Source organism: Tachypleus tridentatus, chromosome 9, assembly GCF_004210375.1.
Source record: "Tachypleus tridentatus isolate NWPU-2018 chromosome 9, ASM421037v1, whole genome shotgun sequence".
NCBI lineage: Eukaryota > Metazoa > Arthropoda > Merostomata > Xiphosura > Limulidae > Tachypleus > Tachypleus tridentatus.
In genome coordinates this window covers 154,502,601-154,529,459 of record NC_134833.1, presented here as the reverse complement: position 1 = coordinate 154,529,459, position 26,859 = coordinate 154,502,601, and the positions used below count along the sequence as shown (strand labels likewise).

At 35.4% G+C, this 26,859-nt stretch overlaps 1 protein-coding gene across 6 annotated transcripts; it reads right to left on the bottom strand.

Annotated features, from left to right (window-relative positions):
• Positions 1 to 271: 271 nt before the first annotated feature.
• Positions 272 to 24,009, bottom strand: Seipin (lipid droplet biogenesis associated protein seipin). Of its 6 annotated transcripts, none has more exons than XM_076458057.1 (10): positions 23,780 to 24,009; positions 23,319 to 23,397; positions 22,495 to 22,567; positions 22,050 to 22,125; positions 21,417 to 21,484; positions 20,542 to 20,676; positions 19,906 to 20,003; positions 18,753 to 18,967; positions 11,202 to 11,438; positions 272 to 3,481 (listed from the first exon to the last, which is right to left on the bottom strand). In XM_076458057.1, the coding sequence occupies exons 4-10, from the start codon at positions 22,078 to 22,080 to the stop codon at positions 3,432 to 3,434; spliced, it is 834 nt and encodes a 277-aa protein (XP_076314172.1). In that variant the 5' UTR covers positions 22,081 to 22,125; positions 22,495 to 22,567; positions 23,319 to 23,397; positions 23,780 to 24,009; the 3' UTR covers positions 272 to 3,431. The 6 variants fall into 6 exon arrangements, with proteins under 6 accessions (XP_076314172.1, XP_076314173.1, XP_076314171.1 ...); XM_076458058.1 differs by having other exon boundaries at positions 23,775 to 23,905; XM_076458056.1 differs by lacking the exon at positions 23,780 to 24,009 and adding an exon at positions 23,636 to 23,707.
• Between the last annotated feature and the right edge of the window lie 2,850 nt (positions 24,010 to 26,859).

Genomic DNA, 26,859 nt, shown 5'->3' with positions numbered 1-26,859 from the left:
TGCTTTATTAGCAAACGTGTTAATATCCATATCAGCCATCCTGAGGGCAATGATTTGTCGGGTATCCTTATGAATTGGTAAATTGCAAAAAAATAAGTTTTTAACAAATTGTGTGAATACATTAATTTAAGAATAGAAAACAATGAGGTGAGTGACAAGAAATATTCTTGTAAATATCTTGATACAAGTCAGGTGTAAACTGCTGTACTTTAAGTTATAGACAAATTAGAAATGTTACATTGCTGTAAAAATGATTGTAAATTACACAAACTGCAACAATCTTTTTTATTACATTTATAGTGTACATCAGGTTTCACCTTAGTAAAACTGTGATTCTGTTAGCATGTGTTATACATAAATTACTGCAGATTGCTATGATATAATCATTAAACTGAGAGTGTTCTCCTGTCATTAAATTGGGTTCACATATAACTGTTTGAAACAATACGGTGACTACTTTTTTGAAAACAAAACTACCATGCAGTATATAGATATAACAAGACATTCTAGTTTTAGGCACAATTTATGATGAAATAAATATACATGCAGAAACCATTTACAGGGTTACAAATTTTTAATTTAAATCTAATGATTCATTTACATACATAAAAATACAAAGCAATAGTAATTGGTAACTGAAATGTATATATATATATATATATTTGTTACTTACTATATATACATCAGATGTTTTATAATGTGTTAGAATGAAAACAAATGTTAGATTGCAGCTTTTAACATTTATTTATCAGTGTTATATTGACAGTAAAGGTTAAACAACAAAAGCATATTCACTAGTTTACATTTATTATCTAAACTTATATATAAAGAAAGAATAATTGAAATACTTTGTTCATTTTGAACAAGATTATAGAAATGTTACATATAAACAATCATTACTACTAGAAAAAATGCAGTGTCTTTCTCAAGATAATAGGTTTTATTAAATTTCAGTTTAATCACTACTAATTTTCTGTACACTCACTCAAGTGTTAGGTATATCACCAGTTTAATAACACCTTAACTCTTCTGTGTACTCACTCACTCACGTGTTGGGTATATCACCAGTTTAATATCTTCTCTGTGGTTATATTACCAACCCATTCTAAAATTACTATGGTGTCATTTTCCCCATCCTTTTCTATTGTTCGTTTTTATCTGTGGATAATACAGAACTGCCACTGAAGCTACTTGTGTTATTTATGCATTTATTTATTTTTTGATTATAAAATTATAAAATAATTTTGATTATAAATTCATTTTTAATAATAAATCATGAATACAACCTCTTTAGCTTATATTCCTTAATATGGTAAAAAAAAAAAAAAAAAAGTGCTTTCTGGAGAGAGGTGACTGACGTTTTCGTGACTTCTATTACGTACAATTTAAAGACAATAAAGAGCCTTTTAGTTCTTCTAACTTTTCCCACTCACTAAATTAAAATTCAAGTGCAAATAACACACTCTAAGGTAGTCCTTATCAAGGTTTCTTTTAAACACCATTACATTAATTCCATCTACCACATCTGAAGGTAACCCATTTCAACAGTCAACCACTGTGACAGAAGTATAAAGCTGTATATCTAAAAATGGCTCCTACCCCACTAAATTTTATATGTCCCCTTATAATTTTATGGAAATACTTTGCCACCTTGTGTGAAACTTGATGACAATTTACTTAATATATCAGTTAGTTTGGGCTTAAAGACTTGAATATTGACAATAAAAAATAACTTTTTTTTTCTAATCACATTCAATTGTATTGATATCTATGAATATATTTCTTTTGATTCTATGTTTTGCCAATTACAGTACTTCCCATCTCTGGGAAAACTGACAAAGATTTACTGCTGACCTTTGACTTCATCTATCACAATATCAAATGTGAGGTCACATCAAGTAACTACTTTTGATAATTGACTCTTGGCCAAGATCATTCTATTTATCATAAACAGTTTGTTTGTTTTTTAAATGAAAGAAGTTTTTTTTAATTTTTGTACAGTGTTTAATATACAAACATTTAATAATAATTTGACAACACTGAATTTCTTTGAGACTAATAAATGTATCCAATGGTAGAAAACCCCCATTGAAACATACAGCAGTCACTATGTTACACTTATATTAGTTTTATTCACTATCCATTCTAAATCTAAACTTTATAAAATATAATATTCAACGAACATTTTTTGCCATCACCTATTGTACACTCCAAACTAACTAATTATCTATTTGTAATTAAGCACAAAGCTACACAATGAGCTATCTGTGCTCTGCCCACAACATGTGTCAAAACCTAGTTTCCAGCATTGTAAGTCCACAGACATACCACTATGCCACTGAGGGCCCTGACTAGTTATACTAGATGTCTTATCACAGAACAAAACGTTCATACCTTTAAAAAAAATTAGATTTAACAGCAGTAAACGTTCAGGGAATAACATGATATGTAAAGCAGACATATTCACAAATCTGTGGTTCAATCCTAAGTCTTCTAAACTTTACAGATGTTTTCTGCAGAAGGTAAATCCTAATACCAAGAATTGTTTCTCATAACATTTTATTCCCCCTTTGACACACACAATTTAAAATTTCTCTCACCAAACGGTATCTAATGTTTGTCTCTAAATATTTACAAAGTTTATTTTATAGTATGTGATCTTATCCCCTGATGTTATGTCATAAAAAGTAGGAGGACAGCCCACACCAATAACATTATAGAGAAGGAAATCATGAGAGAAACAAAACCTTGAGACGTGTATTATAAGGGGTAATAGTTTCTTAATAAATATTCAAATATGCTTTGGGATGCAAGAAAAATTATAATAAATATTGGTAAGAACATCACTTAAGGTGAGGTTTCTTGGAGCTGTGTAGAAAAGGAAGTTTGAACATGTTTTTCATTTTACTATGCAAACTTCATTTAATGATTGTTATAGAGGGACAAAGCATGAATTCTAACACATTTATGATTAAGAGATTGTTGGAAGAGAACTAGAATTATTATTTTATCTCAAATATGGAAAATTTGTTTTTCTAGCACAAAGCTACACAGTAAGCTACTGCACTCTATACATTATGGGATATTAAACCCCAGATTTTAGCAATGTAAATTTATAAACTGATTTCCAGGTGTGCACTTGACACCTGAAGGTATTAAAGTCTGAAAAGGGTTAAACTTCCTAATTTAAAATATATTTCATAATTAAAAGTTTTAAAACTAATGACCTAACAGTTAAAGAAGAATCTAATATAAGATGTTTTCTTGTCTACAATCTTGTAGCTGCCATTGTAAAAGAGAAATTCTGGCCATCTTCCATTAATAACAGAAAGTACAAACAAAATAAATAACAATAAGCAAACTTAATCTCTTTGATTGAAAACCATGATCCTGTCACAGTTCAGACCTTATCTAAATTTGTGGCCAGTAAACTAAGTAATGCTGGTTTGACTCAAGTTTTCTGGTACTTCATCTGTACACGCTGAAACAGGAGAGAAGCATTTTTAAAATCAGATGTAAAACTATATAACTCAGAAACAGGACTAACATGTTTGTTAAGTAACTTTACTGTGATAGGTCTACTTTCTTCATGACTTGTTAGATTTTACCAAGATTAATAATATTAGTTATTTTCTACAAACTGAAGTGAGTTAGTTTCATTACCTTCTCTGTGTTGCACACCTTTTGTGATATTTTCAATTCTAAAGCCAAAGTGAATTCCAGTTTCTGAGTTTTAAGCAAATTAAGTATCTAAGTGATGTGTCAAAAACAATTTTCTTGAATAAATACCAAATCCTATTTCAGAAAGCAGCTCAAAAAATGGTTTTCATAGAAGCTTTACCAACACTTAGTTTACAATTTCATTTTTATTTGACTAACTGCACATTTCTAAATTGGCAATCAAGTTACCGAGCGCAAGCTGTACCACCAGGTTACCGAGCGCAAGCTGTACTACCAGGTTACCGAGTGCAAGCTGTACTACCAGGTTACTGAGCGCAAGCTGTACTACCAGGTTACCGAGCCCAAGCTGTACTACCAGGTTATCGAGCGCAAGCTGTACTACCAGGTTATCGAACGCAAGCTGTACTACCAGGTTATCGAGCGCAAGCTGTACTATCAGATTAACATTCAGGTAATAATTGAATTGCCAAATGCATAGTTTAAAAAGTAAGAAACGGTAACAAGAGTTGATTTGTAAGATAAGACAAAAAGAAAGTAATGTGATGAGTAATATAACTTGATATTTTGTAACAAATAACACATAAGAATATTATTAAACTTTTTTCTGAAGTAATAACTAATTTATTGTTTATCAATAAATTACCCAAAACTGTATATGAAATCTTGCAAGAAGCATACACTCTATCTAAACATAAATAAATGTATATTACTTTTAACAGAGTTATAACCTTAAATACAAATTTCCACATCACTTAATTTTAAAATTTGATAAAAAAGTAATGCTAAAAATTTTGAAACATCTTCACAATACTAAACATAATTAAAAAAACAACATTCATTACATTTAACTTGACTGTTGATTATATAAAACTGAAGTACAAACAAACCAACAATATATACTATATGTAGTCCAATCAATGACCTCTACAAAAACTGTTTACATTAATTATGTTCTTGTGCCTTTTACTTTTCACAGTTAAATACTACACCAGAGAGAGGTTTGAGTCACAGTAAAATACTACACCAGAGAGAGGTTTGAGACACAGTTAAATACTACACCAGAGAGAGGTTTGAGACAAAGTTAAATACTACACCAGAGAGAGGTGTGAGTCACAGTTAAATACTACACCAGAGAGAGGTGTGAGTCACAGTTAAATACTACACCAGAGAGAGGTGTGAGTCACAGTTAAATACTACACCAGAGAGAGGTTTGAAACACAGTTAAATACTACACCAGAGAGAGGTTTGAGACACAGTTAAATACTACACCAGAGAGAGGTTTGAGACACAGTTAAATACTACACCAGAGAGAGGTTTGAGACACAGTTAAATACTACACCAGAGAGAGGTGTGAGTCACAGTTAAATACTACACCAGAGAGAGGTGTGAGTCACAGTTAAATACTACACCAGAGAGAGGTGTGAGACACAGTTAAATACTACACCAGAGAGAGGTTTGAGACACAGTTAAATACTACACCAGAGAGAGGTTTGAGACACAGTTAAATACTACACCAGAGAGAGGTTTGAGTCACAGTTAAATACGACACCAGAGAGAGGTTTGAGTCACAGTTAAATACGACACCAGAGAGAGGTTTGAGTCACAGTTAAATACGACACCAGAGAGAGGTTTGAGTCACAGTTAAATACACACACCAGAGAGAGGTTTGAGTCACAGTTAAACACCAGAGAGAGGTGACACCAGAGAGAGGTTTGAGTCGCAGTTAAATACTACACCAGAGAGAGGTTTGAGACACAGTTAAATACTACACCAGAGAGAGTGTGAGACACAGTTAAATACTACACCAGAGAGAGGTGTGAGACACAGTTAAATACTACACCAGAGAGAGGTGTGAGACACAGTTAAATACTACACCAGAGAGAGGTGTGAGACACAGTTAAATACTACACCAGAGAGAGGTGTGAGACACAGTTAAATACTACACCAGAGAGAGGTGTGAGACACAGTTAAATACTACACCAGAGAGAGGTGTGAGACACAGTTAAATACTACACCAGAGAGAGTGTGAGACACAGTTAAATACTACACCAGAGAGAGGTGTGAGACACAGTTAAATACTACACCAGAGAGAGTGTGTGAGACACAGTTAAATACTACACCAGAGAGAGGTGTGAGACACAGTTAAATACTACACCAGAGAGAGGTGTGAGACACAGTTAAATACTACACCAGAGAGAGGTGTGAGTCACAGTTAAATACTACACCAGAGAGAGGTGTGAGTCACAGTAAAATACTACACCAGAGAGAGGTTTGAGTCACAGTTAAATACTACACCAGAGAGAGGTTTGAGTCACAGTTAAATACTACACCAGAGAGAGGTTTGAGTCACAGTTAAATACTACACCAGAGAGAGGTTTGAGTCACAGTTAAATACTACACCAGAGAGAGGTTTGAGTCACAGTTAAATACTACACCAGAGAGAGGTTTGAGTCACAGTTAAATACTACACCAGAGAGAGGTTTGAGACACAGTTAAATACTACACCAGAGAGAGGTTTGAGACACTAGCTTAAGACCACAGGGGTATGTTTTTTATTTTGTCAATTATTGTAAAATAAGGCTAAAACAATAGATAGACCACGTTTTTATCTCTTCTTAACAGAAAGAGTTGGAAAGTTATTCTAGTGGGTGACATTTGCTGTTGTTGTTTCTTTATATGAATTTGCAACATTTAAAAGCGAGTTACTGTTTAAGATGATGAGATATATCTGAAGGTAAGTTAACATTTTCCTTACTTGGAAATATATTTCAGACATTCATGATGTTCTAAAAACACGGAGGTCCATAAGTTTTGATAAAAATGAAACAGACACCCTATAACCTGAGCACTTTCGAAAGGTGGAACTTTCTTCTTCAAGGGTAAACTGGGAGTGGTATTGTGATTGAACAAGCAATGCATATAGAGGGTGTTTAGTGGCATCATGGGGGTCATCTGGTTTTCCGGGAATTGTTTATTTCTCTGTGTACTGTTGTGAGCATCTCATTTCTGGTGCAATGTAGCCGATGACAAGGATGTGTGCAAACTGGTGTTAGTGATATTTCAGATAGATACTCACCTCTATGTGCAACAAACAATTCTTGCCTTACACTGTTGAAAAATTTTCTGCACCTGCTATAAACCTAGATCAAAGTTCCCATTCTTCCATGTGTTAAATGCTGCATCTCTCTATGATGTAATTACCATTAAACACAGTCTTCCACCAAAAGGAAGAAGACACATCCTCACTGGACACTTGCAGATTATCAAGAACTCATTCTTGATGAGACAAAAAAAAAAAGTACACAGGAAGTATGTATCTATTTGAAATATATTTTTTAGATAAATAAAATGATGTTAACTTGAGAAATATAACTCATTTCAGCAGAACAGACAACTACAATTCCACTCGAAAGGCAGTGAAGAAGTTAATGCAGATAAAGAAAATTTCACAGATTAAGTCCCTTCTGAAAACATAAGACAGAGAAATCTGTGAAACATTACTCTGTGAAGAATTGCATCCATTTCAAACAGGAAATACTCTTTGTCCAATAGAACTAGTAGAATAAAAGGCATTGTAAAAGATATATTTTGTATCCTGCTAAAGTGTCACTACAGTTAAAGGCACGTAAGACTACTTAACCATCCATTATATCACAGGCAGCCAACTGATCACAAGTATGTAATGTGACTAGTACTGTAAGTTAGGCTTTTCCAGAATGGAGAAATGCTTAAATAAAACACTTACCACAATATCCTGGTGCATAAACAAACATTCCAGATCTGTTTCTCAAGGAGTGAATAAACACATCCTTCTGTACCAACCTTGAGATTGACTTGTTTCATAACAAAGTGAGGAATATGTATTTTACTACCAGAAACATTTCAGTTATACTTCCCATCAAGGGGTAGGTTCTCTGGGTCTCATACCAGTGGTATTATATTCTCCCAGTAAGGAACTCTTCATATTGACCTTCTGAGTAGCTTGGGATTGGGGAAGCAAGGATTCCCCATTTGCTTTATTTGAAGAAAATAAAAGTGAGGAACTTGCTTTGGGGAAAGTGTTGGAGATGCTTAGACTGATACAGGAATTCTCACATCTACCTAGGTTCCACACTGATAGATTGTGCACTAAGTTACCATAATTAAAATCCACATTTGCACGGTGTGATATGGTGCTATCACTATTTGTTGTTTCCAAGTGTTGAATGGCCTGAAAGAGGAAATGTATAGATACTCTCAAAGCAGTTTGACAGAAAATCCATCTCAACAGCAGGTACTAAGCATAGACAGATAGGCCTAATACTTTCTGTTATGGTCTATTCAATGTATATTTCATGTGAGACATGAAAAAAATGAGAGAGCCACCATGAAGGGGATGATCATGACTGAATAAAATGGAATCCAGGATAGATGAAACCTTTTAGTGGTGTAAAAAATGTGATACTAATGAGTTAGGATCATCCACACTCTTGTCTGCAAGGTTTCATATAGGGAATGTCAAATAGTAGAGACAAAAGAAGCCACAGGATAAAAAAACAATAATGTGAGAATACATTACAAAAGGCAAAGGGTCAATGCCCACAGAGTAGTAAATAAGCTTGATGTGGTGTATAATCCACTTGGGCAAAATGAAAGGATATAAGTTACTAGATGGAGAGGAATATCCCACAAAAAGAAAAGACATTGACAAGAACCCAGAAAAATGGCAGTACAAGTGAAGTAACAATGGATAGATCATCCAGATCAAAGGAGATGATCAGGGTTGAAAAAAATCATACAAAGAAGAAACAGGAGAATGAATGGAGAGAACATCCAAAAACTCCCCCAACATATCCAAATTTCAGGAAAAAAGAAGCAATCTAGAAAGAAGATTAACCTGTTACCATGATAAGTAGAGTGGAAGGAGACCAAGACAAAAGTGAGAGTGACAGTTCTCACAAACAACACAAGGAATATGTATGTCTGAAACACATAAAAGGAAGTTCAATCATACCAAACACAATACCATTATCCTCAAAACTTGTGAAGTCTGAGACTGGATAACAAAAGAGTGGAAGTGAGGAGTTTGTAGGAGTTGAAAAAGGTAATGATGAGAGAACTCCTACAGCAGAAGAAGATTCACTCAAAACATCCAAGGGTGAAGTAACCACTTTGTGTGAAGGGTCTAGGAGAATACAAGGAAATCAACCTGTCATCAGCTAACCCGAAGAAAAGGACTGAAAAACCAGTTTTAACCCTTGTGGGTGAATATAACAAAGCAAGAGGTGGACAAACAAAATTGGGTAATGGCAAACTTGTCTGAAACCTCAATCCAAGTAAATCACCAATTGGGAGAGTACCAATAGAAAACCATCCATGAAGAGACAAAGGACCAAAGATGGGTCAAGTAGATCTGATTGATGACTGGCTGGTAAACTCTTGGTGCTATGGGAATGACAAGAAAGCAGAAGACCTCCGAGTAGTGAATAGAAATTGTCCCATGGTATTCTAGATATAAAGTAGTGAGAAAGGTCTGAAAAAAAAATTCCAGAGGAAATCAATAGACTGAGTATACAAGATTGGAGCCACAGAGCAGCTCCAGAAACAAACACCTAAAACAACTGCAATGGCCATCTTGAAAGAGTGAGGGACCTTAAACAGTAATGTCAGGTTTTGTATGCCAGATTCTTTACAGTAGGTGTCTGCAACTTCTTGGCAATAAATTTACACAACAAACAGACAGCACACAATCCACTTCTTTTAAAATAATATATTCAAAACAAGTTGAGTCAAATGTGTGTACTATAATTCTTTACCCTACTGGTTACCACAGTTGTTTTCAAAGCTTTAAATACATTGTCTCTTTTTCATCACAGTCCCCACAGGTGGGTTAAATCATTTTAGAACACCCTTTAACAAAAAACAAATTATTCCCCTCAATCTCTGTTATTACAGTACATACTGTAAAATTCATTCTTAGAAGTTACCTGTCATGGCTAAAGTGACAATCGTGCAGTCTAATTTCTCTTTGACTTTGCTAATTTAACTTCATGCACTAAGTCACCTGTGTTGTACAAATGTCTGTCTGTCCGTCTGTCTGTAAAAGAAGGGAAAGCATGAGAATGAACAGATATGTTGATTAAGAGAAATTATTCCATGGACAAGAGAGAAGGAGATCCTTAAATGGAAAGAAAAACATGTAGCTTAATGAGGTTTGTGCAATAGAACAACCTATGAATCAGCTAAAAACTGACAGAAAGGAAAAAATACTTAAATTAAAGCAGTGAATGACAAAAGTGGGATCTGATCCTCATCAAAAAGAGCAAACGAGAAGATAGGTGTGGAGATAACAGTGGTAAAACAGAAGAAGGGGCAGGCTCAGTTGAAGTTGTTGAAATACAAGGTTGGAACCTGGGATCAAAATGAAACCAACAATGGTGGTAATATTACTGACCATCAGAGAACCTCCTGTCTCCACACACTATTCAAAAACTCTTGTGAAGTAGCGTCAAAACTTCCAGGTCTGTCAGAAATGTGGGAATATAAACTTATCATCAAGTTTATCCACATAAACGATGTTGTGGTGGCTTTTTACTGTGAAAAATGTGAAAGATGGAAGCATCTGACGGTGATAGTGAAGATTACTGGATGAAACCCATATACTGGATTAAACAATGTAAACAGTAATAGAAAATATGTTCCAAAAGTACAAATACAATTAAACTAAATTCAAACTGATAAGTTTAACCCTTTTGGCACAACTGGTGACCACATTCAACTTGAAGGCTCAGCCCGGCAGGAGACCTTCCTTTATTCCTGTTACTCTTATGTATTGAATTTAACATATATAGTATTGGGTACAATCTCTGAACATTTCAGGAACTTTTGTTGAGTTATTGCTGAGATATCATGCTTTTAGTACTGATACCGTAATTAGTTGAAGTATCAAACATCTATATTCAGTGCCATGCCAAACATTCAAAGTTGTTATTCAGTGCCAAAATGGTTAAGATTGTGTATCATCCTTACGAAACAAAGAAAAATGTCTAAATGCAAGTAGTGGTGAAGAAAAATGAGCTTTTATTAAGTTATTACAGCCAATGGAGATTACTGAGTTGGTAAATCTGTCACCAACTACAGAAGGGTTATATTCTACAAAAGTAGTGTATGGGTGAGATTTTCATTCAAGGCTTGTAGCATACACAGAAAATAATCAAACCAGTGTGTGAGGTAATAGTTGTTTGTTGTGGTTATCATTTCTGAATCCTAAACTGTACATATTTATACACGTACAACCTCCATCATAAAATCATCACTTTCTGATTCGTTCACTCTATCATCTGATTTGTATAAGTGCTATTACTACCATTTCAATTATTACATTGCACTTTTTCATGAAACTTACACCTGGTTTATCTGTTTCATTACTTTCAAATACCTTAAGATACAAGAAAAGTAAAATTTTACCTTCCTTTCTACTTAACATAAATTAAGCATTAATGTCAACTATACAAAAATATACACAAAAATCTCATTATTACCTAAACATTCATTTGAAGATGATACATCACTTTCTTCAGCTTGCTTGTCAAAACTAGTTTTCATTATTTCTTCTATGTGGTGATCTGTATGAAATCGCACTTCCCGAGAGTCAGTTTCACTGACGGGATCCCACGAGGTGTCGTCAGCAGTACCACATGTAACGCTGGTGGTGTGTTGTGGTCTTTCGGTGTTGTACAGATCATTATGGGTGAACTGAAGATTGGGTGAAGAATGTGCTATAAAACAAGATACATTTTGAAGATAGAACAAAAAATTATAAGCAGTTTCATTCTCCTCAAATTTCATATCTTTTGACTTTGAATCCTCTCTTAGTTATTCAATATCTTTAATTGCACAAAGAAAACTTGAATGACTTTTCTCCACGTGGAATATACGAGTTAACTTTTGGTTTATTGATTGTCTTAAGATCAATATGGTGACAGTTACATTAATACTGGTAAGAATGAAAGAATCTTTTCAATAGAGGAATCCCTTTAAATACATGTACAAAGTAACAATGATGCAGGCCACGTCAGAAACTCCTTCATGTAAAGTACAAAAGGGAACCAAAACCTCTATTCAGTATTATACTGCTGTCCTTTTCTTTACATGTAATAGTTTGTTTCTTTTTACATGTATCTTATGAATCTATTTTAAAACTAAATGTTAACATGTAGTTTTATATTCTGTCAGAAGAGACTGGAATTTTGAATAAAAACTGTGGCATTGTGAAATAATACAAGAAATAGTTGATTGATTGATTGATTTTGTGTTTTATAGCACAAAGCAGCTAGGTTAACTGTGCCAAACGTCCAGCAAGGTACAGAAATAGTTGATCGATTGATTGATTTTGTGTTTTATGGCACAAAGCAGCTAGGCTATCTGTGCCAAACGTCCAGTAAAAAAGGTAAAAATAAAGTAAATGTAGTAAAATACATAAAAGAAAGTGAAGGTAAAACAAAACAGCATTGAAAAACAGAAAAGCATAAAACCAATGTTGACACCTAGTCTACAATGTTAAGAAAGAAAGCAGAGTAAGAGAAGTTGTATAGGACTTTCTCTAGCAAAATGGTAATGATCATAACCCACCAGGAAGACTAACAGGTAAGTACAAGAACCACCGTCAGTCACCTGAAGTTGGCCTCTCCAGTCCTGGTTCTGGGTTATGTGTCATTATGTCCAGTATCAAAACATAAAGTAATAAAAGTGTTAAAAGACATGCAGCAAAATTGTAATAGCAACTCCCCAGGACGACTAGTGGGTAATTCAAACGGATAGTTCAAACAGCAGCATTAGTCACCTGAAGTTGGCCTTTCCAGTCCTGGTGTCGAGTTATTTAATGTTCTAGCCATTTTACAATATGAAATTGAACTAGAGAGAATGAGACTGAAAAGGGAACCACAATTAAAAAGGTGTAATTAATATATATCAAACACTTAAATGACATTAAAAAGATTAATGGCCATTAAAAAACTAAAAACTTTATCAAGGTGGACAGTGTCACCATCACCAATAACACTGTCCAATGTTACAGACAAACCCTGGGACAGAACATGTTTAAAATAGTGCCATCGTTGAGAGTCGTAACAATGGCAGGAAAGTAAAATGTGGCTTACAGTGATTTGAGTGTTACACAAACTACACATTGGTGCATCAGTTCCAGATAAAAGAAAAAAGATGAGTTAAAAAACTGTGACCAATGCGTAGTCTAGTTAGAACAACTTCCTCCTTCCTAACTTTACGGAAGATAGAGGCCAAAGTCCAATATAGGGTTTTATTTGAAAAAGCTTGTTATCACGTTGCTCACTCCAAGTGGACTGCCAGCTGGCACGGAGCCGAGCCTTGAATACAGGACCATAGTCCATGTACGGAATAGGAACAGTGGTGATTGTGCCAGAGCAGATAGATTTAGCTGCCATGTCTGCAACTGCATTCCCGCGAATACCAACGTGGCCTGGTACCTAGAAAAACTGGATAGAAGTAGATGTTAATCAGAAATGGGCCAGTCGTTTTGAATATCAGCGAGAACAAGGTGTGAGCCAACGTGAAGTGATTTCAAGGCCAGTAGAGAACTAAGCAAGTCAGTATAAATAGTGCAGTCAGAGTACTGCTCAGCTTCAATATGATCCAGGGCAAGAGATATGACATACAGTTCAGCAGTGAACACAGAAGCTGTAGAGGTGATTCTGCTAGCAACCTACCAAACCACAACAAACCATGGCAGAGCCCACAGAGTCACCTGATTTTGAACCATACGTATAAAATGGAATAGAAAGGTTGTTCGAAAGATGTTCAGTAAATAAAAGACGGTACTTCCAATCGGGAGTATCTGCCTTTTTCAGATGACTTAAAGAAAGGTCACATTTGGGGGCTGTAATAAGCCATGGGGGGGATGGGGATGGGCTGACCAGTGGATTCTGCAATGTTTTCCAAGGACAGACCCAATTCATCCAATTGCACCTGGATGCTAAGGCCAAAAGTAGCAATGGTAGATCGTCTGTTTTGAAAAAGTAAGGCACACTGAGGAAGGAAAACACATCCCCATGTGGGATGCTTTGGTAAGGAGCGAATTTTTGAAGAATACAGTAAGACAGTTGCAAACGGTAAAGGTGCAGAGAAGATTCGTGAGATTCCACATAAAAGCCCCAGTGCAGAGTCGTAGTCCTTGACGATGAATGGGGTCCAGCATATTTAAGGCCAAGGGTCTGGCAGAGCAATAGACCATTGATCCATAGTCGAGTTTTGAAGGAATAAGAGCATGATATATCTTTAACATAGAACAACGATCTGCTCCCCAACTGGCAGTAGAGAGAACACGGAGGATGTTCAGTGCTCTTGTGCATTTGACCTGTAGCTGCTTTAAGTGTGGTATAAAGGTGAGCTTACGGTCAAAGATAAGCCCCAAGAACTTGGTCTCAGGGACCACTGGCAGCAAAACTTCACCCATACGGAGTTCAGGATCAGGGTGGATACCCCATTGGTGGCAAAAGTGCATACAAACGGTTTTAGAGAGAGAAAAATTAAAGCCGTTTGCCATAGTCTACTACAGTACACGATTGAGGGCAGTTTGTAGTTGCCGCTCAATATATCTCATGTTCAACGACTGACACAAGATGTGAAAGTCGTCAACATAGAGCCCGTTTGCAACAGTGAGAGGGAGTTGTTCAGTGATGGCATTTATCTTTGTACTGAAAAGTGTGACACTCAAAACACAGCCCTGAGGGACCCCAAGTTCCTGTACAAAAGAACAGGAAAGTGTCAAACCCACACAAACTTGGAATCTCCTGTCTATTAAAAAAATTTTAATAAACATGGGTAAATGGCCATGTAACCCATATATATGGAGGTCTCGCAAAATGCCATACCTCCATGTTGTGTCATAAGCCTTCTCAATGTCAAAGAATATTGGTAACAAGATGTTGGCATTTGAGAAAGGCTTCTCTGACTGATGTTTCAAGTCAAATTAGGTGGTCTGTGGTGGAGTGCTGTCATTGGAACCCACATTGGGTGGGCAGAGAGGAGTTGTTTGATTCGAGGAACCAAACAAGATGAGCATTAACCATCCTCTTTAAGATCTTACAGAAACAGCTCGTCAAAGCAATTGGACGGTAGTGTGAAGGAATCTTGGGGTTTTCCCAGGTTTAGAGAAAGGTAAGATAATAGCCTGGCACCAGGCATCAGGAAAAACATTATCCTACCAGATCCTGTTAAAAACAATTAGAAGAATATCAAGAGAAGCAGGAGAGAGATAGCACAGCATGTCATAGTGTACATCATCAGATCCAAAAGATGTACTGCCAGACCGATGAAAGGCCATTTTCAATTCCACCAGTGTAAAGGGACAATTATAGTAAAAAAGACAGTCAACTCGAAAGGAAAGAGGTGAATGCTCTGCCCGAGTCTTGATGGCAAAGAAGGTGGAGGTGAAGTGCTAGATACCCGGCAAAAGCTTTCACCTAGAGTATCAGCGATGCTCCGGACATCAGCTACCTCTTGGTTATCAGAGAGTAAGATGGAGAGGGGGGCAGAATTGTAGTGCCCATTGACCTTTCGAATCCTGTCCCATATGACCTTGGAACTGGTGGTAGAAGATATGCTAGTTGCAAACTTAATCCAAGATTCCTTCTTGCTTTGACGTCTTACCCACCTAGCATGTGCACAGGCCCGTTGGAAAGAGATGCGGTTCGAAAGTGTGGGATATCTATGGAAAGTATCCCAGGCCCATTTTTGAGCCTTCCATGCCAAGTGGCAAGCAGGATTCCACCACGGACGAAAATATCATGGAAAACGTGTTGAGGTTTTAGGAATACACTGAGCAGTTGCTTGTATAATACAGTCAGTTACCGTTGCCACACAGTCATCTATTGATGGCTGATTCATGATGGCCTGATCCAGCTTCCACCTGGGCACGAGGGTAGGGTAGCATTGACCATGGCCAGTCTCTCTCTAAAGTATTGGAAAATGATCACTGCCTAGTGGATTATTGTCAACCCTCCATGAAAAATGGGAAAATAATGAAGGGGAGCAAACCGAGAGATCAATAGCTGTAAAAAACTGACTAGGTGCATGAAAGTAAGTAGAAGAACCAATTGAAAAGAGAAAGATTGTGATCAGAGAGCATACGCTCCATAGAGTGTCCCATCCTATCAATAATAGCACCTCCCCAGAGGGGATGATGTCCATTAAAGTCCCCCAGGAGTATAAATGGACGGCAACTGTTCAACGAAAGCATCAAGGTCTGATTGATCATGTCTCTCCAGGGGACAGATAGAGAGAACAAACAGTGATGGTATGACCCAAGGAAACATGGATGGCTACAGCCTCCAAGGGTGTGTTGAGTGACAAAGACAGGGTGGGCACATGCTGATCAACCAACAGTGCCACCCCTCCATGTACTCATCCATCACACAGCCTGTGATTTCTGTACAGAGAAAACTGCAGAATGGTAACTGTATCAGCAGGTTTTAGAAATGTTTCTTGTAAGGAAAGATATACAGGATGGTAGGAAGCAATCAGTGTTTTGATATCATCCAGTTTAGAATGTAAACCTCGACAGTTCCATTGTATCAAGGTGGCTATTTTTAATGATGGGAAGGCAAAGTGGCTGGAGAACCCTTCTGTTTATTACCATGCCATTTTTCCTTACTGTCCTTATTTGGAGGATCCTGGATCCTGCCCTGGGTCGATTGGGCAGGTCTTTGTTGTTGAAAGGGGATTCCAGCAACTGAGGATGTGAACGAATTATTGTTTTGTCTCTTGTGGTGGGAGAAAAAGATGTATCAGAAGAAATGCCTGTATTTGAAACTGAAGGATGTGGATCTTGAGATTTGTTGGACTGTATGGGAGGAACAGAGATGGGTGTAGAAGTCAATTCATCAACCTTTTTAACCATGGAGGTCAAAAGGCTTTTCATTTGTTTTGAAAATGATTCTCTTGGAGGTACAAAGAGATCTGTCTGCACTCCCATTGTAGTTGTGAAACGAAGAGCAGTAGCATATGTCCAAAATGGAGTGCCAGACAGCAATTTCCGAGCCTCAGGATAGTTAATGTTATGGGTCATTTTCAAACGCTGCACCTCTTTTACCTCCAACCATTTTGGGCAAGAACGAAAGTAGGAACGATGGGAACCATTGCTGTTATACAATGTGGGTCCGTGTGACACTCATAGGCATCGTGGTCCTTGCCACCACAACGAGCACATGTCAGGAAACCATGACAGGATGTCTTTGAGTGGTGGAACCTCTGACATTGGAAACATCGAAGAGGGATTGGAATGTATGGCCGTACCCTGCAAATTAGATAACCTGCCTTGATGGTGGCAGGTGCATGTGGTGATGTAAATGTCAAAACGAGGATATGTGTCAGCAGTGTAACTCCATCTTTATGAGTGGAGATGCACCTCGCTGCAGCAACTCCTTGAGTGGAGAGACCAGCGAGAATCTCTGACTCAGGGATGTTCTTCAAATCCCTCTCAACAATAACTCCTTGTGATGAATTCAAGATAGCATGAGGGGTAACCTCAATAGGTTCATCCCCAATTGCCTTTGAATTCAACAGGAGTTCACTGTGTTGGGATGTGGATGTTTCAACCAATATGTTGCCAGATTTAAGCTTCTTTACTGACTTTGAAGAGCCAGAAAGTCCCTCTAGTCCCTTCTGAATAAAAAAGGGGAATCATTTGCCCTAAAGATTTTCCTGAAAGAGAATGTAATATAAGAAAATGGGGTACAGGTGTTACAGATGTTGAAGATTGCTGCTCAGTCTTCAAGACGTGGTTGTTTACCTATTAACTGTTTTTTCACTATTTTATTTAAATTCGTTGTTGGAGGATCCACAGGAAAAAAGGAAAATTTCAGTACCCACTGACTCCACCCACCATAGAGCCCTACGAGGGGACGTACTACAATGTCATGCAAAGACATTGCAGCAACACCAGGGTTTCGTGAGCACTATACCCAAACACCAGCATCAGACACAATGTCCACAACACCCATTGAGAACTTCCAACACTGGTACTTGGTTGACTCTAGCCCAAGTGGACCAGCCGATTGACCCAAGATGAGCCACCCAAGGGCCGCCCGTCTACAGGAATTCAAGGCCAAAGTGGTGTGTTGGCGTTGGACTCCTCAACCACCAGGATCCTCTCCTCCCCTTCATGGGTCACCACACACAGCAAACACGTGGGTAAATGTTTAGATCCCAGAGGAGGTAAACTGAAAGAACAGAACCTTCTTTGGGAGGTCCCCTCACCACGTACAGGAATCTACACTGAGGGGTACAGAAATAGTAAATTTGTTTGCAGAAAAAGGTACATTTAGTTTCATTCACAAATAAAAACACATTAAGCTGAATAATTAAACAGATAGTAGATACTTTTATCATGACCTTATAGAAACCTGCACTGGAAGCTAAAACTGTTGTCTTTAAACAAGTGAATACGGGTCGAGGAATCCTCTTAACTTTACCAAAACTTTCTTTAACAAGTAACTTGCTTTGTAATCAATGGTCAACAAAGTTATTCCTGATGACCTGGTACGTTTATACTGACACACCACTAGCAGGATTTAGACTAACAAGTAACTTACTTTGTAATCAATGATCAACAAAGGTATTCCTGATGACCTGGTAGGTTTATACTGACACACCACTAGCAGGATTTAGACTAACAAGTAACTTACTTTGTAATCAATGATCAACAAAGGTATTCCTGATGACCTGGTAGGTTTATACAGACACACTACTGACTGGATTTAAACTAACAAGTAACTTGCTTTGTAATCAATGATCAACAAAGTTATTCCTGATGACCTGGTAGGTTTATACTGACACACCACTGGCTGGATTTAGACTAACAAGTAACTTACTTTGTAATCAATGATCAACCAAGTTATTCCTGATGACTTGGTAGATTTATACTGACACACCACTAGCAGGATTTAGACTAACAAGTAACTTACTTTGTAATCAATGATCAACAAAGTTATTCCTAATGACCTGGTAGGTTTATACAGACACACCACTGGCTGGATTTAGACTAACAAGTAACTTACTTTGTAATCGACAATCAAAGTCAGTTCTGCTGTCCTGGTATGTTGGCATCAAAACACCATTAGTTGGATTTGAATCTAGAAAATTGTTCTCAATGGTCTGTTTACTCCATAGTATGAAACGATACCAAGATAAAAAAGCAATTAAAATGAGGAAGAAAATGTTTGTGCTGATTCCCACAAAGGCTGAGAAGACAGGCCAGTAAAACATGAAGTACCTGAGAATTGAGAACAAATTTATGTATAAACAAAGTGACACTTCAAGTAAAAGATGAAGATTTTTCATGTTATTAACATTGTGTGAAAACCAACCATATTGCCACATTAAGTTTGTGTAAAAACCAACTATTGCATAAATATGTTTTAGATTTTCACATACAACACACCTTAAACTGTTTAAACTTAGTTTTCGACAAAGTTCTAATAAAACAATATTTCAAGTAAACAGTTAACTGTGAATTATTTTACTTTTAGAAATTATTACAGTAAATTGGAAAATAATTAGTAATTTTGATTTTAAAGGTTTTGATCTGATAAACATATCAGCATTAAATAATTCAAAAATATTCTCAATAATATTTTTATATTCCTAAGAGGAACAATGTCTGAATCAAAAGAAAACATCCATATCAGTGGCTCTCAAAGTTTTTTATTTATGAAGCACTTGAATTTTTTTTACACCTTTGAAACCCCAATGGGATCAACACACTAGACTGCTTTGTCTTAAGATGTGTAACTATTCAATACGTCACAGGAAAGAGCCCACAAAGTACAGAATGAACCCTTAATCTACATCTCTCAATATTTTCCCTGACATTATCCTATAAAGACAAAACTTAAAATGTATGTCAAGTGACACAATGATCGTTAATGTGTATGACAGATTCAAATACTTGACACTCTTATCACATAGAAAATATAAAAAGATATCAATTTTTTTTAATATGCTTCTCACTGTCCTTTATTTAACCGACTCTTCACATCGACTAGTGTTAGCCTAGTAATGGTGATGTAAGAACACTAAGACATATAGTCTATTCTAACAGGCTAATAGATGAAGTTCTTTTCTGTGTTGTACCTCACATACCAAGTTACGTATGCATGTGCTTGGCTAATGCCATTCAATTTTACCTTACTTTAAGATAAGTGAACTTACCTAAGGCCTTGAAAATCAGCATGAATCTTCAAGGTAGCTGAGTAGATCTGGATAACCTTACTCTGTACTTCAACGTAAGCATTTACAGCAGGTTTTTCCTACAAGAAGAATTCCTGTTTACTAAAATTCATAAAATTAATTTATTAGGCACAATGTAATTTGAAAAAAAAAGTCATTTAATTTACTTTTGAAAATTCATTATATATTTAGTTTTTTTAAGTCCTCAATTTTAAAATTATACTATCTGGTCTTTATAAGGTTACACAGATCTTATTACTGATTTAGTTTAATCTATTGCTTAGATTAAATAATAACCAGTAATGACGAGAAAACCCACTTGTAGAGAAAAATATATAGGTAAAAATGGCTCGTTTGGGTTGAGAAAATATTTTATGTAGAGGAGTGAACAACATTTCGACCTTCGGTCATTGTGAACCTACGAGCCATTTTTACATATATATTGCTAAGAACTGGATGAAATTTTATGGTTTAAATGATAGCTTTTGAAACTTATGCATAGCTTATACAAGAGGTTCAACGAGGTTTTGAGTCATCTCATGAACCTTCAATTATGAAACATTGTTGTTCATAGTTGTAGTTTTTCATTTCATTACATCCTAGATAAAAAATACTTACTGGATGTTCTTGATAGTTGTCAAAGAAACTAATGACTACCATCTGTTTTTCTTGTCTAGCACTTAGTAACAGCATGGGCATGTAAAACAAGGTCTGGATGACTCTAAAGAGGTTTGACTTGTATTTCAAAAGTCCCTATAAAGAGTATATAAAGTGCTTCGTTAAAAAGTAAACAAAAAATACTATCTTCCAAAAACCAAAAGTCTTCACTTTAGTGAAATATAATCAAAACTGATCCTGCTTGCACTTCTATGATTGATACACAGATAATAAGAAAGAACAATACATATATTAGATTCTTTTGTTTCCAAAATTTTTATAATGATTATGTTTCTTCAGTTGAATGTTTGAAACATAACTGTTATTAGTACAGCTGCTCTGCTGCAGCAAATGGCATTAACAATTACTTAAACTCTTACCTGTATTTTCAGAAATGTAACTAACAACAAAAATATTAAAGTCAACTGTTTGTGTGAACAATAAGCTGTATCAAGTTTTATCTCTTATTTGTTTATTTATGCTGTCACTAGTATAAACATCTGAAGAAAACATGCTATTTAACACTCTAGTATATTGCATTTATTACTATATTTGCTGAATGTTGGACACCTATTCAAATATTGTGTTTTATACTATTAATGGCCCATGAAACGAGTTTTCTGTAGTTAGTACAAGTCTAACAACTGTATATGGACTATAGTAAGTTTTCACATAAACATGTGAATCTGTTTCTCTGTTATAATGCTGTGCTACTGTATTCTTATAAACACACATGTTCATAAAACGTTATTTAATATATAGGCTATTTATGAAGTCAAGAACAGCACTGAACAAGTACTTTCAAAATAGACCAAACACAGAATCTAAATACTTACCAACCGAAGAGATGAACTCACTACTTCTCCAGTAATAGAATATAGATTTAGTTTCACCATAAACATTCCTTTAAAATAAGATTTATAACTGTTTAAAGTTTTCATCTTTATAATTGTAATTCAATGTTCCAACAACACAAAATTCTGAACTATTTAAATTATATTTATTGTGCAAATACATTAAAACTTTACACTTGGAAGTGAATATATAGTTCTCATATAAAAATAACATATGTTTATAATAGAGACACTATGTTCAATAATCTGTCCATTATCTCAGTATTTAAAATATAATAACCCAGCTTTTCATATGTTTATGACTCCACAGATGAATAATTATATTAATGAGCACTGTTTACAAATCTTAATAACATGCACAGTAATACAACACTGTCAATAACAAATCTCTACGAAAGTTAGAAAAATAAGTAAACTTTGAAATAAAACTATTTTTTTCTGAAAGTAAAGGTCACATATATTAAAAATAATGTATATTTTCCCATAGTTTAGATGTTTTGCATACAGCCTTACATCTACAAACTGATAGGTAATCGTCAATGCCTAAAAACGAATGTTTCTGCAATTCTTGAACAAGATGTCAAAACAAAATTATGCAAATTTCTTGATATATACCCAAATTTCTGTTCACCTCTGACTCTGGCATTTCTATTTCCAAATACACCTTGTAAGACTGGCCACGTTTCAGCAGCTGCCAACATAAAATATGTTTATAAACAACTCTCTCTAAAATGAATTATGCTAATAATTACTGAACTTCTATTAAAGCCAATCACTGGACTTTTTTTTCCCAAAATTAAATCTTCATATGAAAAAGTAATAAATTTACTACATTTTTTAAAAACTTAAAAATGTTGGTAATTTTCCACATTTAATTTTTTTACGTATAATTTCATAAGAGAATGAATTCAACTCTTAACTCTTTTTTTTCTTATGCCTTTACCAACTCCAAGAATTTTGAGTACCAAAAAATCATATAGATGCTTTGCTTTAGATTCAATAATAACATTTTTATAAACTAACATATAATAAATTAATATATTTATTTTCTCCAACTTACATGATCTTGGACCTGACTGACTAATGGAACTGAGGCAGATGGAAAACTACAAACTTCCACACCGCAGGATGAACTAGAAAACATTATTTTATTTCTGTATTGCTCATTACCTATTTATTTATAATTTTAGCTATAATTAATACTGTTTTAGTCCAGTGTTGTATGCAAATTTCTAAAAGTAGGATTTATCTGTAATGTTTTACTTTATCCTTAATTCTTATAGTCTGCCATTTTTGAACACACAACTAAATTGTCTTATCTTTTGTATCAACCTAAATATCAAAAAAATAAATAGAAGCCTGTGATGCCCTAACATTATTCATATCATATATTAAGCAAACAGCTATTCTGCTTTCATTGTATATAGAACTTGCTCTCTTTGTAAACATTTGACAAATTTTTGAACAAAAGCAATAAATACTGTTATGGATATTCTCTATTTACAGTAGTATTGTGGAATGATTATAACTGTTCGATTGCTTCAAACTTTGACTCCAAATAAATAAAATTATGAATAACGAATAAGTTGATAGCATGCTTTTATTTCTTCTTCACAAACACGAAATAACGAATTTTTTGTAAAAATAACTGAGCACTCTTTTTATTATTATATGTAAAATTCTGAGAGTCCAATTATCCTGTCTGTAATATACATTAAATGACGAAACAATTTTTGCATTTGTAAGAATGATTCATGAAAATACACTTGGCACTGTTAGCAGTATCTTATCGCTTAAGGTTACACTTAAATAATTTTACTGTTGTTATAAATGTAAAAGCTATTATCACTTCATCAGACAACTGGTCGAAAAATTTAAACTTACTCAAACTGCAGATGAACAGGACGAATATGGGTAACAGCAGGAATGTACGAATAATAAAACACTCCATAGAAAAACACCGCTAACCAAGTAATGACAAAAAATGTTAGGCTTATAACAACTATTTGATAAATAAAAAAACTTTATATTTTGTGAGGTAGCTCTTTGCAAAACAAAGCTTGCAACAGTTAGAAAAGCAGTAATCATATTGAAAACTTTATAGTTTATGAATTTAAATAATCCCGTGTATCAAAATGAGAATCTTATATCTTAAATTTTAATATTTTTTAAAAAAATAATTGCTTCATCGAGGAAAGTACTTATATTCACTGCAAAGTTTCAACACCCTCCTGTCAAAATCGAAACACTTTAAAAACTTCTCTTTCGCCCTCTGCTGTTAAGATAAATACATATATTATACAAATTTAAAAACCATTACAAAAATAAATTTTCACTGACTTAACTTGTATACGAAGGTTTATAGTTGTTTGTTTGTGTAAAGTTAAGCACAAAGTTACACAATCTTTGCTTTGCCCACCACGGGTATCGAAACCTAGTTTCTAGCGTTTTACGTCCGCTGTGAAATTTCAGGGGGGCTTTTTCTTCTTTATGGGTACTTAGAAATGTTGATTTTCAGATACCCAGGAAGATCAGGTGCAAAAGACCACTTCCTCAATCCCTACTACTATGTTGTAGTTGTAGTGTTTAGCGCCAGAGTAACTCATAGAACTCCGGCTCTTTTCAGGGCAATGTCCATACATTGTCTTGAGTTACTTTTTATTGTAATTTATTTATTTTATTTTTATTTTCTTCTTTTTTTTCATTATTATTATTTTTCCTTTTTAGATCTATTTATATAGATATATTTAACAAATAAAACTGTGAATATTATACTAACTCTAAACGTCTGGTGCATGACAGTTAGCTTGATTTATATTTCTTAAATACATATTCATATGAGAGAGATACTTAGGACTGTGTTCATCATGTACGTAGTATCTGTCGAGATCACGCAATAAATCATTTTTATGCCAATTTTTATTAAAATAATTTAGTGCATTATGCAAGAGACTATCTGATACTGTCTCTAAGTTTGCATACTTGTGCATAAATGTGGATGAAGTACTGCGAGGTACTTTATAAACTGAGGTTAATATTGAATTTTGTATTTTTTGTAGTTTATGTAATTGTTTTTGTATTATGTTTATTATGTATGTTTTGTAGATGTGTATTATATTATCAGGTGATGTGCTTTGATTTTTACAAGCTTCTGGCTTGTTTGTTTGTTTTGGAATTTCGCACAAAGCTTTGTTTGTTTGTTTGTTTTGGAATTTCGCACAAAGCTACTCGAGGGCTATCTGTGCTAGCCGTCCCTAATTTAGCAGTGTAAGACTAGAGGGAAGGCAGCTAGTCATCACCACCCACCGCCAACTCTTGGGCTACTCTTTTACCAACGAATAGTGGGATTGACCGTCACATTATAACGCCCCCACGGCTGGGAGGGCGAGCATGTTTGGCGCGACGCGGATGCGAACCCGCGACCCTCAGATTACGAGTCACACGCCTTAACGCACTTGGCCATGCCGGGCCAGGCTTCTGGCATAATATGCAAAACCTAAGTTTAGATCCGACAGTGGCATATTACACACATACATGATAAATAGGATTGGACTAACTACCCCTCCCTGTGGGACTCTTGCCTCAGGAGAAAAATACCCTGAGTATGGGAAGGACCCATTCACATCTACTTTATATGTTCTATTGTCCAGAAAATTAGATAGCCACCGAATAATTCCATGGAGTAAATCCATTTCCGCTATTCGGTAACGTAATCCGTTATGCCAGACCGTGTCGAATGCTTCCTCAAGTTACAGCGCATTCTTTTTTGTTAAAACTGTCTGTAATTGTTTCATTTAATCTGATTACCTGGTCTGTAGTTTGTTTATATTTCCTAAAGTCGTTTTGAATTTCGGGTAATTTTAAATTTGCTTCTAAGTATATTGATAGTCGATTACTAATTATTTTTCAAAAATTTTCCTATGCAGCTAGTTAGACTAATCGGGCGGTAATTGTTTGGTTAATTTGCTGGCTTTCCTTCTTTCTGGAACATTAAAATTACTGCTTCTTACCAAGAAACAGGGATATATCCAGCTGAAAATGATAAGTTAAATAGAGCTGTTAGATGTTCATATAATTTCTGAGTACCATTTTTTAGGACGATGGCTTGTATACCATCTTTTCCAGGTGCTTTGTTTTTTGCGTTTTTGATGGCTGTTAATACTTTCGTTTCTGTTTTATCTATACAAAGAGTTTGGTTTGTTTTGAATTTCACGCAAAGCTACACGAGTGCAATCTGCACTAGCCGTCCCTAATTTAGCAGTGTAAGACTAGAGGGGAGGCAGCTAGTCATCACTACCCACCGCCAACTCTTGGACTACTCTTTTACCAACGAATAGTGGGATTGATAGTCACATTATAACACACCTACGACTGGAAGGGCGAGCATATTTGATGTGACGGGAATTCAAACCCGCGACCCTTAGATTACGAGTTGAATGCCTTAACAGCCTGGCCATGCTGGGCCTAATTATACAAAAGGAAAACTAAGATTCATTGTAGTTCTTTTGATTCTTCTCTCGCTGGTACAGCGGTAAATCTTCGGATTTACAACGCTAAAATCAGAAGTTCGATTCCTGTCGTTGAACTCAGCAGATAGCCTAATGTGGCTTTGCTATAAGAAAAACACACACACTCTTTCGATATTATTTTTCTTAAGCAGGGTAAGCTTCATTGTCTGATAATTTTTATTTTTCCAAAAATACTTTTCATTATTGATTTTGATATATTTTCTAAGATTGTAATCAATTTTTTGGCCATCAAATTTTTAATATGTCTTATTCTTGTAGTGTCATAAAAAGAACTGCACAGAAATAACTGATTTGGAATAACAGCTGCAGTAACAGAGATGCCAACCATTACGATTTTGGTGTATACATTAGGACTATACGCTCATACAGACAACTATTACGACTTGTTGCAACTCCCAAATTATTATATATTATATAGGCCTATACAATAAAGTGATAAATTGTTCCTCCAGGGCTTGAAAGGTGTGAAAAGAAAATATCTAGTGAGATACAAATCAATTTTGATAATAAATAAAAGACATAGTCCAAATGGCTACTTGCGATAATCATGTTTGTGCTTGAAATAAAAAAAATATTTGTACCTCCGACGTCTACCAATAGTTTGAGCGCGGTGCTTTTCCATACTGGGTACGTGGGGGAATTTATAGTTACGTCATCAGTGCTAGTCAACCAATCAGCGCTGGCGTAGATGGTGTATTTTTCGTTTTCTAAGCGGCACAGAAACACCAATGCGATCGTTCACAAGTGGATGAAGTACTGCGGGGTACTTTATAAGCTGAGGTTTATAAAGTAAAAACTTGAAGTTTTACTGCTGTGATATCCGACATGACAGTACAGTCGAACGTATTTGTGTTTTCCGAACGGTGCGAATTAATACTGTGCACCGGTGACGATAA